This window comes from Petaurus breviceps, unplaced genomic scaffold, assembly GCF_028583685.1.
Source record: "Petaurus breviceps papuanus isolate PSGF00001 unplaced genomic scaffold, PetGlider_PUasm1.0 90847, whole genome shotgun sequence".
NCBI classification, from domain to species: domain Eukaryota; kingdom Metazoa; phylum Chordata; class Mammalia; order Diprotodontia; family Petauridae; genus Petaurus; species Petaurus breviceps.
The window spans coordinates 8,270,200-8,285,478 of NW_027187360.1; the positions used below are offsets into that span (position 1 = coordinate 8,270,200).

The following is a 15,279-nucleotide window of genomic DNA, read 5'->3' on the forward strand; positions in this document are numbered from 1 at the left end:
ATGCAATGGAGACATGTCTGGAAGGATCATTGTGAGGATAGCATAAGAAAGGAAAGAACATTGGAGGAAGCTAAGTTGGTACAGTGGCTAGAGTGCTGGACCTGGAGTCAGGAAAACCTGAGTTACATTCCTGCCACAGACACTTGCTAACTATGTGACCCTAGGCAAGTCACTTAACTTATATATGCCTCAGTTTCCTCATATGTAATAAAAGACATAATAGTACCTAACTTCTGAGGTTGTTGTGAAGATTAAAAAGAAATATTTATAAAATGCTTTGAAAACCTTAAATTTCTATATAAATGCTACCTATCGAGGCAGTCAGGTGACACAGTGGATAGAATGCTGGTCCTGGAGTCAGGATGATCTGAGGTCAAATATGACTTCGAACACTTACTAGCTATGTGACCCTGGATAAGTCAATTAACTTTGGTCTGCCTCAGTTTCCTCAACTGTAAAGATGGGGATGATAATGGCAGTACCTATTTTAATGGTTGTTGTGAGGATCAAATGAGGTAATATTTGTAAAGTGTTTAGCACAGTGCCCGGTAGGTTGTAGGTGCTTAGTAGCTTAATCCCCTTCCCATTTGGAACCTACAGTACAAGAATTATGAATTACTATAGCCACATGTGTTCCCTAAGTGTGTGCCTCACTACCAATGTATTGTCTATTACCATTCTTCCCATCAACTCTGTATTTGTGGGAGAGTAAGTTCTAGGTTTGTGGGGGGAGGATATTTATAGCTACTGTTTTTACTGTGATATCTTGATAAATACCTTTTTCTTTGAGCTAATTGTGTCTACTGATTGACTATTAAAGGTAAGTTCAGTGGTTGGGACTTGTGAACAATATATGAGTACCCATAGATTACCCTAGAAACTGTAACAGTAGGATCAACCCTGTGAATGCTGAGTTGGGATAACCCAGAGGGGTCACTAAATATACATTATGTGAATTGATCTCTACAATAACCTTGTGAAATGGGTAGCGTAAATATAATCTCTATTTTAAAGATGAAACTCAGAGAGATTGCACCTAAGTTCACACAGTAAGTGGGTAATGGAGTTGGGATTGAAAACCATGATAAATTCTACCTGTTGTAAAATTTTGCTGAGGACTTTTTCTATCTGTCAGGGCATTGGTATTACTGTTCAATGACAAGATACATGGAGTTTTTGGCACATTTATAATTCTCCCAATCCCCTGTGGTTCTTTCATTGCCCTTTAGGGCATCTGGCAGGATGAATTCAATAATCACCCAAGTGAAAAGATCAGAGTCTGCCATTTCAACAGACTTCCAGATCACTGGTATCTCTAGACGTTTATCCATTCAAAACACCATGACCTAGACTTCACAGTCAAGACATGAACATCAGGCACACAACATGTTATTAAGTCCAGTTGCCTGCAGCTGACATCATTAAGAAACAACCGAGAAAATTTTAATGAGGGTTTATCTTTGCTTGCAAAATTGGAGGGGTGGAGTTTGGGGTCAGGGGCCTGAAGGAGATGAGAGAAAATGCAAATATGACTGAGTTGCCCAGGATTGCTCGGTCATATTAAAGCAAGAGTAAATCATACCTTTTGAAGGATAAGTAACCATGGTTTTCCAAAAGGAAGCATGTTGTTCTGCACAGGGACCTCTCTCCTTGCTCATTATCCAAGAAAGATGTTACAAGAACAACATGGGATTTCAGTTACCTTCCAAGGGCTCCAAGGCCAGATTTCATTTTTTCTTGCTTGGACCTGGGCAGTTCTGTTTGTTTTCCCAACTCTACTTTCCTGAGAGAAAACTACTGCAGCTTGCTGAGACATTTGTCACTGCCAAAGAGAGAACATCCTTGACAAATGGAAATTTTCTCTTGGTCTGCCAGGATGGGCCATTAGTCAGAAAATTTGACTTTGAGTCTTGGCTCCACTAGATGCTCAGATCATTTCCCCTTTCTAAGCTCCAGGGTTTTATTTCTTAAAATGAAGGAGTTGGATTACATGATCCTTAAAGCCCTTCTCAGTGGTAACATTTTATGTCCTAAGGGACCTTTTAGCTTTGGCATTCTTTGCTCTATGTTCAAAGGTCCCTTCCACTTTGAACATTCCATGTTCTAAGACCCCTTCCAGCTCTAACATTTTATAGTCAAAGGTTCTTTCTAGCTCTGTTATTCTATATTTTCAGGTCCTTTCCAACTCTGACATTCTATGTCATAAGGTCCCTTCTACTTCTAATGTTAAATATCCTAAGGTTTATTCTGGCTCTTACATTCTGTGTTCTAGCATCCCTTCTGTTCTATGAAGTTTCTTTATTCCTTTGCCATTTCTTCTTTCCAGAGATCCTATTATCTTATGATAGGGTACGGGATCAGAACTAATCAGTTGCCTGAGTCTATTGTTATTTTCTTGGTTTGGGAAAAATGAGGTACCTCTCAATTCTGGGCTTTAGGAAGGAAGAACATCCATCTCTTGATTTGGTTACTGTTTTATCAGGACACCAGAGATTGTCCTGCAGCCCAATCATCTCTAACATCAACAGATTAAACTTCCTACTTTTTTGTGTGTGATAATAGCAGTGATTATAATATTAATTTCTTACATTTACATAGTATTTTTTTGTGTTTTCAAAGCACTTTTACATTGTTCTATTTGAGCATTTGGGAAAACCCCTAAGATAGGGTAGGTATTATCATGCCCATTTTATAGATGAGAAATTTGAGGCACAGGAGAGGTCACAAGATTTCAAAGTCACACAGCTAGTTAGTGGAAGAGCTGGGACTAGAATTTAATTCTCTTGGCTCCCTGCCATATGCTCTTTCCATTAGAATCCATTAATTTTTTAAAAAATTTGATAACTCTAAGTAAAATTGATTTAATTTTAATTCTATGCATTCTATTTATTGCATTTAAAACCTTAGTCTGAGAAGGGGTCTATAGGCTTCACCAAACTGCAAGGGACCCAATACACAAGAAGAGTTAAAAAAAAAACCCTGCTATAGAGAATAGACAGGGTTAGAGAGACTCCCTATAACATGATCATGGCTTGGAATTTAATATAATGCTCTTTCCAAGTTGGTTAATAACTGTTCTGACAGGAAGGACATGTTTAACCCCTAATTATTTTATTATTATTTCAAGTGTATCCCTAACCAAACAATAATTCCTGGAAAGAAAGGGACTAGGTCTTAAAGTGCTTTTGTACCCTTTATAACCTCACTATAATTCTTACAGTAGATGCTCAAGAAATATTTGCCCAACTGTTTTAAACATGTCAGCTGTTGCTCATAATACTCCAGTGTCCCTATCAAATAAAGTTACTTTAAAAATAATAATAAAAAAAAGAAATATTTGCACACAGTGGCTCCAAGTTGGACTGGGGCTCCTTGGTGGGTGGCTATGTATATTTTTTAAAATAAAGATTGGGACATGAAACTTGATATGAACATTCTCATTGGACCTAATGGGAGGAGTGGTGGTCCAGGGGATTGGCTGTGAGGTTTGCATCATACTCTATTTTGTGTCATACTTATCAGAGAATCCATTATTCATATTCTCCCATTTTATATTTATAAATTCCTTGCAAGCAAGGACCATGCTGTTTTTAATCTGTGTCCCTGGTCCTGAACACATTGCCTTGCATAAGGTAAGTTTGTAATAACTGAAGACTTTTTGTTTTTATTTATTTATTTTCTTGTCTTTTTATTGGGGGGGGGGGTGTAAAAGACATAATAACTGTCCTTAAATATTTGCTGGGCTGTCATGTGCAAGAGGAATTAGACACGTTCTACTTGGACCCAATGTCTATATGTTGTAGAGAAGCAACATATTTAGACTCCATACAAATTCTAAAAATTAGAATTATCAAAAAAGTATTGATTGAATTATCCTGGGGAATATTCTCTTCAGAGCTTTTCAAGCAAAAGAATGGATGACCACTTACTGGGGGACATGGGATAATAGATTAAAAGCTGGAAGGAACATTAAAGGTCAGTTGGTCTAACTATGTCTTACTGATGAGGACACTGAGGCCTAGACAGGTAAAGTGACTGGTCTAAGGTCATAGAGGTTAAATAAGTGGAAAGACCAAGATTTAGACTGAGGTCTTTATGACTTCATTTCAAATACTCTTTCAATTGGAATGAACTGTTTTACATGTTGAGAAGGAATTCTTGGTCCAGTTCAGGTTGGACCAAATAGCCTGCAATGTCCCTTTCCACTTGGAGATTCCGTAATTCTGCAAAACATTGACTTGATTGGAGGACTTAGAGGGACATTGTTGTAATACTATTTTCTGTCTAACTCAGTCCTATCACTCAGACTTTTAGGATGTTGTTGTAATGTTCCAGTACATTGTGTTTCCTAAAACCTCAGCATCCTTAACCAGTGATTGATGATAGAATCACAGAATTTCAGTGCCAGAAATCTGTGACGATCACAATTCATGTTCTTTCAAATTTATAAAGCACTTTGCACACCATATCTCATCTGATCCTTACAACAATCCTATGAAGTAAGGTATTGAAGGTATTGTTCTCTTTATTTTACAGAGGAGGAAACTGAGGCTCTCAGAGATTAAGTGATTGGTCCATGGTCATACAGGTAATAAGTGAGAACTGGAATTAAAAAACCAAACCTCTGTTGACTCCAATTATAGTATTATTTCCACTACACCATATTTCCTCTCTGAGGCAGATTCTAGCTCTCTATCTTTTGCTTCTCCACCAATTTATAGATAAGGAAAGAAGTTCTGAGCAAAGGTCAAGTGACTTTCTATCTGCCCAAGGTCATGTAATAAGTTAGTGGCCAAACTCTGATAAGAACCTGGAGTATCTAATGCCACAGGTCCACCCAAATACTGAACAATGAACCCAGCTTATTGTTAACTGAGAACAACATGCCACTGTCTTGCTAGGCCTGCGTCCGAACAACACGGCACACAGACACTCTCTGCTGGGTTGGGGCTAGCTCCAGCTAGACTGTGGGTGGCTGCATTTTAAAAATGAAGGCCATGGAGAGGGAACTGACTGTCCTCATTGTACTCAGCTGGAGGGGTGGTGGTCCAGGGACTGAGCTGCCAACTGTCCAGGCCCTCTGTAAGGGAAGGCGATTGAATGGTCTATTTCAGCAGGATAAAGGAATAGAAAAGCCATAGAGGGGCCAGCATATAGTAGAACCATGGGATAATAGTCCAGCTGTGGCATTTACTCCTCTGAGTCCATATATAAGTCTCTGAACTTTTCTAAGCCTCAGTTTCCTCTTCCTCCTCCTCATAATTATAATAATAGGTATTTATATAGCACTTGAAAGATTTGCAAAGTAAATATTTTCATATTTGATCCTAACAACAATCCAGGTGGGAGGATAGGTGCTATTATTACCCTCATTTTATAGATGAAAGAAACTGATGCAGAAAGAGGTTAAGTGACTTGCCTAGGATCACACACCTACTAATTGTCTGAGGCCAAATTTGAACTAACTCCTAACTAACTCCTAACTCCAGGTCCTCAGCTATCCGTGGTGCCACCTAACTGACCATCTATAAAGTGGAGATAATAAATATCTGCACTGTCTCCCTCAAAGGTTAATTGTGAAGCAAATGCATAAAAAAAAATCAAATAAATGTGACCTGATATTTCAGACGGGCTATCATTTGAAGCCCATGTTCCCTCCTCCCCTACATGGGGCATGAAGTTCCCATTGTGGAATTGTTCCTTTGGGTTAAGCTCCAGTGGTATACTGGAGCCAGCTCAAATGTGAGCATTTCTACCTCAGAAATAAAAAATAAGGCCTTGATTTAATATTTTGTTGATTGTCTAGACTTAAGAAAAGTTTTATTTTGAAAAAAATTTGGAATTTGGAAAAAATTGATAATGAAGATTAAACTTAAAAACCTGTTAAATGTACTTTTTTTTTGGGGGGGTACTGATTGTTAAACATTTACTAGCCCATCTCAGATTGAGGCATTATCTCAAAGATGCGGTGACACACTTGTAAATTATTGTTCACCAAAATAATAGCTTATATTAGATGATCACTTTAGAGTAGGACTTGGTGGGGTGATGGAACATAAGCTAGGTCAACTGTGATTGGAGTGGGGCCATTGTTGGATACATTAGGGACAACTTGAGAAGGTAGAGTTTTTGGAGAATGTGAGATGCCAGAGGAAGTGAGAAGAAGGAGTGATTGAGGGGAGGAGTAAATGTCACTGAATCCCAAACTGAAATGGGTCACTAGAGGAGAGAGTGAAGAGGTCACTAGATGAATGATTGATGAAGTCACTGGATTAAGGAGCAAGGAGAATACCACAGAAAAAGATGGGGAGGTTTTCAGAGGGAAGGAATGAGAAGTCATGGGAGAGGAAAATGAAGAGAATGCCAGAGGAGGGAGCTTGGATGTCACTCTAGAATGGAATTTATAGGGGACAAAGAATTCTGTGCTTATTGCAGCTAACATTTAGATAGTTTCCTTATACTAGAACAGCTCATCAGCCTAGGATGCCTTCAGGACTTCAATGAACCATGGCTATTGGGTTTAAACAGCCTGAGTATTGAGGAAGAACATGCCCACACTACCCCTAGAAACTGACCAACAGATTTGGGAGATGAATTGGGTTTGGTTTAGAATTTTTGATATCCTTGTTGTGGGAAATTCCCTCTACCAGTGACTATCTCAAGCATTCTGCAACATAAGGGATTTCGTAGGGCACTGAAAGGATAGTAGACTTGGCCAGGGTCATATAACCACTATTTGCAAAAGTCGAATCATTATTCCCTTGGCCCAACAGACTCAAATTATAGTGGAAAGAATACTGACTCTGGAATCAGAGAATAGGAATTCAATAAACAAAATCCTCTCCCTAAACTTCTAATCAGCATACCACTGAGGCTCTTTGCTTTTTAGGAATGCCTTCTTGGACAGTGTTTGGGTGCACTTACTACCTGTGCGACTTTGAGCAAGTCACTTAACTTCCTTGGACCTCAGTTTCCTGTTCTGCAAAATTATGGGGTTAGACCAGATGGCTTCTGAAGTCCCTTCCAGCCATGGTCTTGGGAAGAAATGACCTGAAGCAAAAGAATAAGAGAGAAAAATAAATACACCTACAAGGCCTTTAAAGAAGCCTCCCAAAGACTGTCGCTTCTCTGGCCTCTTCAGGGGGCTTTCCTTGGAGTCCCCTCCATTCTGCATGGAATTCTTCTCAGCCCCTCTGCGATCAGGGGAGTTCACCTGCTCCATGACGTCCTTTTTGCTTCCTTTCTGCTTGTTCTGATCAGCTGAGGGCTTCTTTTCCTTTGAAGCCTCCTTGTTCTTCTGCCCAGGCCCTGCCGGTTCAGTTTCAGGGGGCGTGACAGCCTTTTCTGTGGAGTCTGAGGTCTAAAGCAAACAAAACTTATTTTTAGCACTCATTTTAACGAGCAAGTGAAAAAAAAAAAAAACCAAACAGGCCAACACATGCAGCCAAAAACCACCTGTTAGAGCATTTTTCTAATTTAATTTACCTGCACAGAATAAAAATATGATTATAATTATCACCTTTATTTCCCCTAAAACCCTATGTTGAAGCTGTGATTTCAATCAAGAAGGCAGTATTTAAGGAGAAGGGAGGGGGCATAAAATTGTCTTATAGAAAGCCTACACAGAATTGAAATAGGTGAGCAAGATTCCCAAATTCCCAGCCCTGGTCATCATCCACTGCATCCTTGCAAACACATAGACTGAAGCCATAGCACCCTGAGGGGTGGAGAGATCTTTAGAAACCACAAGCTGCCAGATCCCTGTTACTAAAAATCATAGGCAGATATAAATTGCAGAGTCCCCAGTCTAGGACAGCCTTTGACCCTTAAAACAGAAGACAGTGAAACCCAATAGTTTACCATCCATCAGGTAGGCTCCGGGAAATATAAACCAGCCAAAATAAGTAGGTACTTCAAGCTCAGAGGACAGAAGGCAGAGAAGCAATGGCTGCTCCCTCTGGAGTGCTGATAAGTCACAACTCACATTTAGAAATCTTTAAGGTTCACAAAGCCCTTTCCTTACAATAGTCTGGTGAGAAAGATGTAAAATTCCAGTTTTATAGATGAGGTGATACTGAAGCCCTCTGTGAGAGGTTGAGGGACTTAGACATGGTCATAAAACCTGTCAACATCAGACATTGGATTTCAACTCCAATCCATTTGAATGTAAACTCCTTGAGGGCAGGGACTATCTTTTGCCTCTTTTTGTAGCCCAAGTGCTTAGTACATCTCTAACTTAGACGCTTAATAAATATTTATTGAATTGAATTGAATCTTCTGATCCTAAATCCAGCATTCTTTCAAGTAGACCAATTGTTCCTAAACCACCAATCTATTTCCCTAGGGCTCTGAGGACACACTTTCTTAGGATATTAAAAAGGCTGCAATTTTCAAATATTTTGTAAGATGTAGAGCTGAGAAAGACATTCTTAGATCAACTGTAATACTTAGTAGAATACAAATTCTGAGAGGGTGGGGAATTTTCCTTTTTTTTCAGTCGGCATCTACCATAGGGTCCTTACACATAACAGGTGTTCATCGAATTGAGGCTAGTCCATTCCTCTCATTTTACTGAGAAGGAAATGGAGATTATAAAAGGGGAACTGATTTGCCAAACTGCTAAAGGTCATGAGACTTTTAAGTAGTTTAGCGGATATTAGACCCAAGTTCTGTGTTGCCAAATCCCTTATTTTTATCAAACCACTGCTACCTCTTGGTACCCCAGCTGTTATTCTTTACTTCTTAAGGACTTGATAGATTTAAATCCCAGGTTTAATTACCTATAAACTAAAAGTTTACATTGGAAAGTCTTCATTTGGAAGGGGAAAAAAGGTAATCTAACTTGTTTTTTGCTCAGGCCTGCCAACTCTCATCTTTTTCCCTCCAGCTCTCCTCTTCCTGCCCTCCAAACTAATTAGTCTGGACTTGTGACTTGGTTGGTATACAGGGAGCTCTCTCAGTGAAGAAATTCTTTCTACTAAGGAAGATCTAGTCAACTCTTCTGCAACTTACTGTATTAGAGAGTTACTTGGGGCATTGAGAGCCAAAATGACCCAGGATGATAATGATGAGGATAGCTAGCATTTATATTGCACTTTAAAGTTTGCAAAGCAATTTACATATTATCTCATTTAGTCCCCACAATGACCCTGGGAAGTAGGTGCTATTATTATCTGCATTTTACAGATAAGGAAACTGAGGCAAATAGAGCTTAAATGACATGTTCAGGGTCACGCATGTAGTAAGTATTTGAGACAGGATTTGAACTCAGGTCTTCCTGACTCTGGAGCCAGACTTGAACCCAGGTCTTTCTGGTTCAGAGGCCAGCTCTCTAGGAACTATGCAGAACTACCTTTCAAGTTATATTTGATTCTTAAAAACATCATTTTAAAGGAAGATTAGTTAACTTCTAGAAACAAATTGGTTGCATCCCAATCCTTAGGACAAGGCAGGAAATTTCACATTAAATGTACAAGATTAAACTGGTTTGTCCAGTTTTGCCTAACACTTTATCTCAAAATACATTGTAATCACGTTCCACTGTGGTGAATACACCTGAAATGACAGCCTCACACAAGCTAATGCTACCACTGGCTATTTCAGTGTGAGTCAGTTTCATTTCATACATTTTTCATGAGATCACTAGGCTTCAAGAAATAATCTCAAAGGGAAAGCATTCTCATGTCATTGCCTTGAAAATACCAAGTGATATCATGCCAGAAAAGTCCAACCACTGGGCAGCGGGTAATGTTTAGTCTCATGCCAAGGAGCAGACACTAGTCATAGCCTTTAGTTCATAGTCTCAACTTAATTCTCATAGACAAGAACCAAGGATTGGGAAATCCAAAGGTAATAAGCATAACAGTTAACATTTATAAAGTGTTTATTATGTGGCAGACACTGTACTAAGTGCTTTATAATTATTACTTCATTTGACCTTCACAACAACCTTTAAAAGTAGGTGCTATTATTATCCCTATTTTACAAATGAAGAAACTGAGGCAAACAGAGGTTAAGTGACTTGCCCAGGGAAACACAACTAGTACCTAGTGCATATCGGAGGCTAAATTCAAACTCAAGTCTTCCTGACTTCAGGATTAGCACTCTTTACTTCGTAACACCCAACTATTTTTTTATTTGACCCACGTTTTAATTGGCATTTGTTAAGTTCAAAGTCTGATGGAAAGCACTACAGACAGTCTTCTGGAAAAATGAAAGATTGACAATACCTCAGGAAAGTGAACAAAGAGGATTTCACATCACCAGAATTAGAATAAATTGGATTAGAATAACTAGATCTGATCAATTATCGCCACTGTCACCTCTCTCACACACCCTGTTGGCCTTCTAACTTTAGAATTACTGGTGAAGCAACATCCACCAAAGGATTCTGGACCCAGGTTTTCATTACAGTGATTTTTCTTCCCATGACTGGAGAGAAGATTTTCAATTTTCCATGATAGGATGGTTGGGGTTATTTGTATCAAGTGATCTAGAATGAGCTGGAATAAGGTGGAAATGGGGAATGGGGTATAACCGATAGAGAAAAGCCACCCTATTTGGGGAAGAAAATAAACTTTCCATATTAAGATGAATCAACCATCCTAGGAAACAATTTGGAGCTATGCCCAAAGGGCTATAAAACTCTGTACACCCTCTGACTCAGCAATAGGTATTTACCCCAAAGAGATTAAGGAAAAAAAAAAAGGACTTATATAGGTACAAAACTACTTATAGCCACTCTTTTTATGGTAGCAAAGAATTGGAAACTGAGGGAATGGCTATCAATTGCCATGCCTTGTAATCAAGGAAATATAATGAATGATTCTAGTGGTAAAAATCAATCAATAGGATCCAGTTGTCAATTGTTTTGATTTCTATCAGAGGAATATAATTTTTCTCTGATTGGCCAAATAAAGGACATCTTAACATTATTCTTGGATATAAAAATTGAGCATTTGTTAAGTAATTGTCAGCAAATTATCCCAAAGATGATCGTTACAGATTCTTCTGATGGCTCTGACTTCAGGAGTCTATGATTCAAATTTTCTCTTCTCTGATAGCTTAATGATAAAGCTAGCTAAATAACCCTGGAGCATGTTTTTTTTCCAGGTAAATCACCTTTTGGGCGACTTGTCTGAATTTTTTTTAAGATAGTGGGTTTAATTGCAGCATAGTGGAAAGGCAACTACATATGGCCTCAGATGACCTGGGTTTGAAATTGGGCAAGTTAGTTTACCTCCCTGGGTCTCAGATACCTTTTCTAATGAAGCAGAAGTTAGATTAGATGATCTCTCAAAGTCCTTTCTAGCTTTGAATCTATGATCTTAGGTGATTGTTTGCTATTTGCCATTTAGGGGAGCAATTAAAAACTACCTAATGGGTATTATTGTGCCCCCATTTCGCATGTAGAGCAGTTGAGGCATTAATTGGTTAAGTGGATTACGTGGATTACTTTTCCAGACTACAGAGAACCAGTGAAAGGTGGCCATACTTTTATTATTTCTTTATTATAATAATAGAAGTATTACATCATGCTCTATACAGAATAATCATAATTACTGACATTGGTAGAATGATTTAAGGTTTGTAAACTGGGGGATTGCAGCCTAAATTCAGAAACAGAATAGGATAGAAAGAAGGAATTTTGTTGTAGAGGTAGGTAGACAGTATTTGCCAGTCAATTTCAAAAGACCTCAAATACTGAATACAACTAATCCTAAAATTCTTTTTTTTTTTAACAAAGTAACCAGAGTCAGTCATCTTTGAATTTGAGACAATGTCCCATTATACAAGCAGAAAGAGGTATTTTACTAGTCATTTAACCTTTGAAAGGACAAGAAACAGGAAGAAAAACAAAATGTCTGTGTCTTCCTGTAAAATAAGTTACATGCATCCTGAATTCTGTCACTGTTCACCATTGCTGAAGTTTGTGTTCTTCTCAATCAGTTTAATCAGCAGATGTCTACTGACCCTTAGACTAGTACTGATAATTCTCTAAGATGGCTTAAATTAATCTCTGCTGTGATATTTTAAAAGGTATTACTCAGTTATTTAATGATGGAAACAACTTTGTTGTACAAATTAGTCATCTTCCTCAACCTAAGCTGAGAGAGGATGTTGTTCAATCCTTTTTGTGACTCTTATTTGGGGTTTTCTTGACAGAGATACTGGAGTGGTTTGCTATTTACTTTTCCAGCTCATTTTACAGAAGAGGAAACTGAGGCAAACAGGGTTAAGTGACTTGCCCAGGATGACACAGCTAGTAAGGGTAAGAGGTTAGATTTGAATTAATGAAGATGAGCCTTCCTGACTCAAGGTCAAACACTCTGTGCCCTATGGCGCCATCTAGCTGCCATTTGCTAAGAGAGGATAGTCATTGCTTTAAAAGAAACAAAATGTCCTTTGCAGCTAGTTCAGGTTCAAGAATTATCCAAAATGTAGCACGAGAAGTACCAGTTGCTGAAAAGGCTGATGTGGACTTTTGGAGGTTCCAGCAGAGCAGGTGTTCTAAACGGATGGGGAAAAAACTACATCTTTATTTCAACATAATTGTTTTCCTTTGCAATTCTTCTCTCACCTCCCCCCCCCCCCCAAAGTATTTTATTTTTTTTCCAATTACATGTAAAGATAGTTTTTAACACTCACTTTTATATTCTGAATTCCAAATTTTTTTCTCCCTCCCTCTCCTCCCCCCCTCCCCAAGACAGCAAGTAATCTGACATAGGCTATACATGTATAATTGTATTAAACTCATTTCTACATTAGTCATGTTGTAAAAGAATAATCATAACAAAAGGGAAAAACCACAAGAAAGAAGAAAAAGAGAAAATAGTATGCTTTCAATCTGCATTCAGACTCCATAGTTCTCTCTGGATGTGAATAGCATTTTCAACCATGAGTCTTTTGAAATTGTCTTAGATCATTGCATTGCTGAGAAGAGCTAAATCTATCAAAGTCCGTCATTGCACAATGCTGCTATTACTATGTACAATGTTCTCCTGGTTCTGCTCACTTCACTCAGCATCAGTTTATGTAAGTCTTTCCAGGTTTTTCTGAAGTCTGCCTGCTCGTCATTTCTTATAGCACAATAGTATTCCATTACATTCATATACCACAACTTGTTCAGCCCTTCCCCAATTGATGGGAATTTCCTCAATTTCCAATTCTTTACCACCACAAAAAGAGTTGCTATAAATATTTTTGTACATGAGGGTCTTTCTCCTTAATCTCTTTGGGATCTAGATCTAGTAGTGGTATTGCTGGATCAAAGAGTATACACAGTTTTATAGCCCTTTGGGCTCCTTTGTAATTCTTTAGGCATTTAAAAACATTATTTGAGAACAGACTTCCCCAGACTGCAGGGAAGAAGGAGTCCATGATTCCCATAGCATTCGGTGGAAAAATTGAATTAAATATTTCCAAAATAGTTTTCAAATATGTATAGTGACAATAACTAGCCTATCAAAGTAATTGGTTAAGCTGTTTTGGCATTGCTAGGAAACTAGCCAGGGTACCGTTTAGCCTGGAAAAGAGAAGATTAGAGGTAGAGCATGATAGCTTTCTGAAAGAATTTGTACAAGAGTTATTGAACTTGTTCTTGACCATAAAGGGCAGAATTAAGAGCAGTGGGAGGAAGCTGTGATGAGGCAAATTTAAGTTTGATACAAGGAAAAATTCCCTAACAATGAGTCATCCACTAGTGGAATGGGTTGCCTCAAGAAGGTAATAAGCATTTATTAAGTACTTACTGTATGCCAGACGCTGTGATAGGAGCTTTACAAATGTTATCTCTTTTGATCCTCACAACAACCCTGGAGGGTAGGTGCTGTATCATTTTACAGTTGAGGAAACTGAGGCAGACAGAGGTCAAGTGACTTGCCCAGGGTCACATAGTTCAGAAGTGTCTGGGACTGGATTTGAATTCAGGACTTCCTCACTCCAGACCTAGCACTCTGCCACCTAGCTGCCTTAGGAGGGAGTTTATTTCTCACACTAGAAGTCTTTAAGCCAAGGGTGGAGAGCCACTTGTAGAACTTTTTTTTTTTTTCTTCAGGAATGGATAGCCTCTGGGGTCTCTTCCAACTTTGAGATTCTGTGATTCTGCTTTAAGAATGATTTCTTAATTATTTAGAAATGATTCTGTTACCCTAGTAATTGAATGCAAATGATACTTTTGAAATGCTCTGAAAGCAATTTCTTATACCTGAAAATCTTTCCCTTGAGATTATATTTACACTCATAATTTGCTTAGCAATTTTTTCATAGACTGTATAAAAGAAAACATCCATCCAGTTCTCCAAATTATAATGAATTCTGAATAATAAGATTAAACTGAGTAAAAATTTTACCTTGAAGTTCTTCAATTTAATTTACATCTATTTTATAATGAATTTAACTTATATTAGGGGAAAATTAAATATAAACTAGATATATTTAATTTAATTTATTTTAGGAGTAGGGGAAGTTAGGATAGAGCACCTGTGTTCAAATCTGGTCTCATACTTGCTGTATGACCCTGGGCAAGTCACTTAACCCTGCTTACCTTAGTTTCTTCATTTGTAATATGAGCTGGAGAAGAAAATGGCAAACCATTCCAGTATCTTTGCCAAGAAGACCCCAGATAAGGTCACAAAGAGTTAGACATGACTGAACTGATTGAACAAAAGCAATAACATATTAGGGGGAAGGGAACAAACATTTATTAAGTGCCTATTGTGTGACAGGTACAGTGCTAAAGGCTGTACAAATATCTCATTTAATCATCACAATGACCCTGTGAAGAGGTGCTATTATTACCCCCGTTTTATAGATGAAGAAACTGAAACAGACAGAAATCTGAGGCTGGATTTTAACACAGATCTTTGACTCCAGGCCTAACACCTAGTCTAATTATGAATCGAAAGTCGAGTACTCAAAGAAAATTCTTTTTGGTTGATGCTGCTCTCTGTAGTCTACTGCAGGTGTATACCAAAGCATTTTTTTCTCTCATTCTTTTTGACTGTGTAGACCTTTTTCTACACTTACCAATAGCACTTACAGTCTTCTAGTTGTTTCCTAAGGGTTAGTTTTGTCTTCCTGATTATATTATAAATTCTCAATTGGGGAATGGTTGAACAAGTTGTGGTATATAACTGTGATGGAATACTGTTATGCTGTAAGAAATGATGAGCAGGATGGTTTCAGAAAAACTGAAAAGACTTACATGAAATGATGCAAAGTGAAGTTAGCAGAACCACAACATTGCATACAAGTAACAGCAACATTGTAAGGATGATC

The 15,279-nt window shown here is 38.1% G+C and overlaps 2 protein-coding genes across 2 annotated transcripts in view; one reads left to right on the top strand and one right to left on the bottom strand.

Annotated features, from left to right (window-relative positions):
• The window catches only part of PFDN4 (prefoldin subunit 4), a 371,852-nt gene that overhangs the window by 14,931 nt on the left and 341,642 nt on the right, over window positions 1-15,279 (top strand). The gene's annotated exons all lie outside the window — the stretch shown is intronic.
• The window catches only part of BCAS1 (brain enriched myelin associated protein 1), a 100,517-nt gene that overhangs the window by 4,317 nt on the left and 80,921 nt on the right, over window positions 1-15,279 (bottom strand). The window contains exon 10 of the mRNA XM_069072438.1: window positions 7,091-7,360. Within this exon, the coding sequence (XP_068928539.1) occupies window positions 7,091-7,360 (270 nt within the window). The remainder of the gene's footprint in view (window positions 1-7,090; window positions 7,361-15,279) is intronic.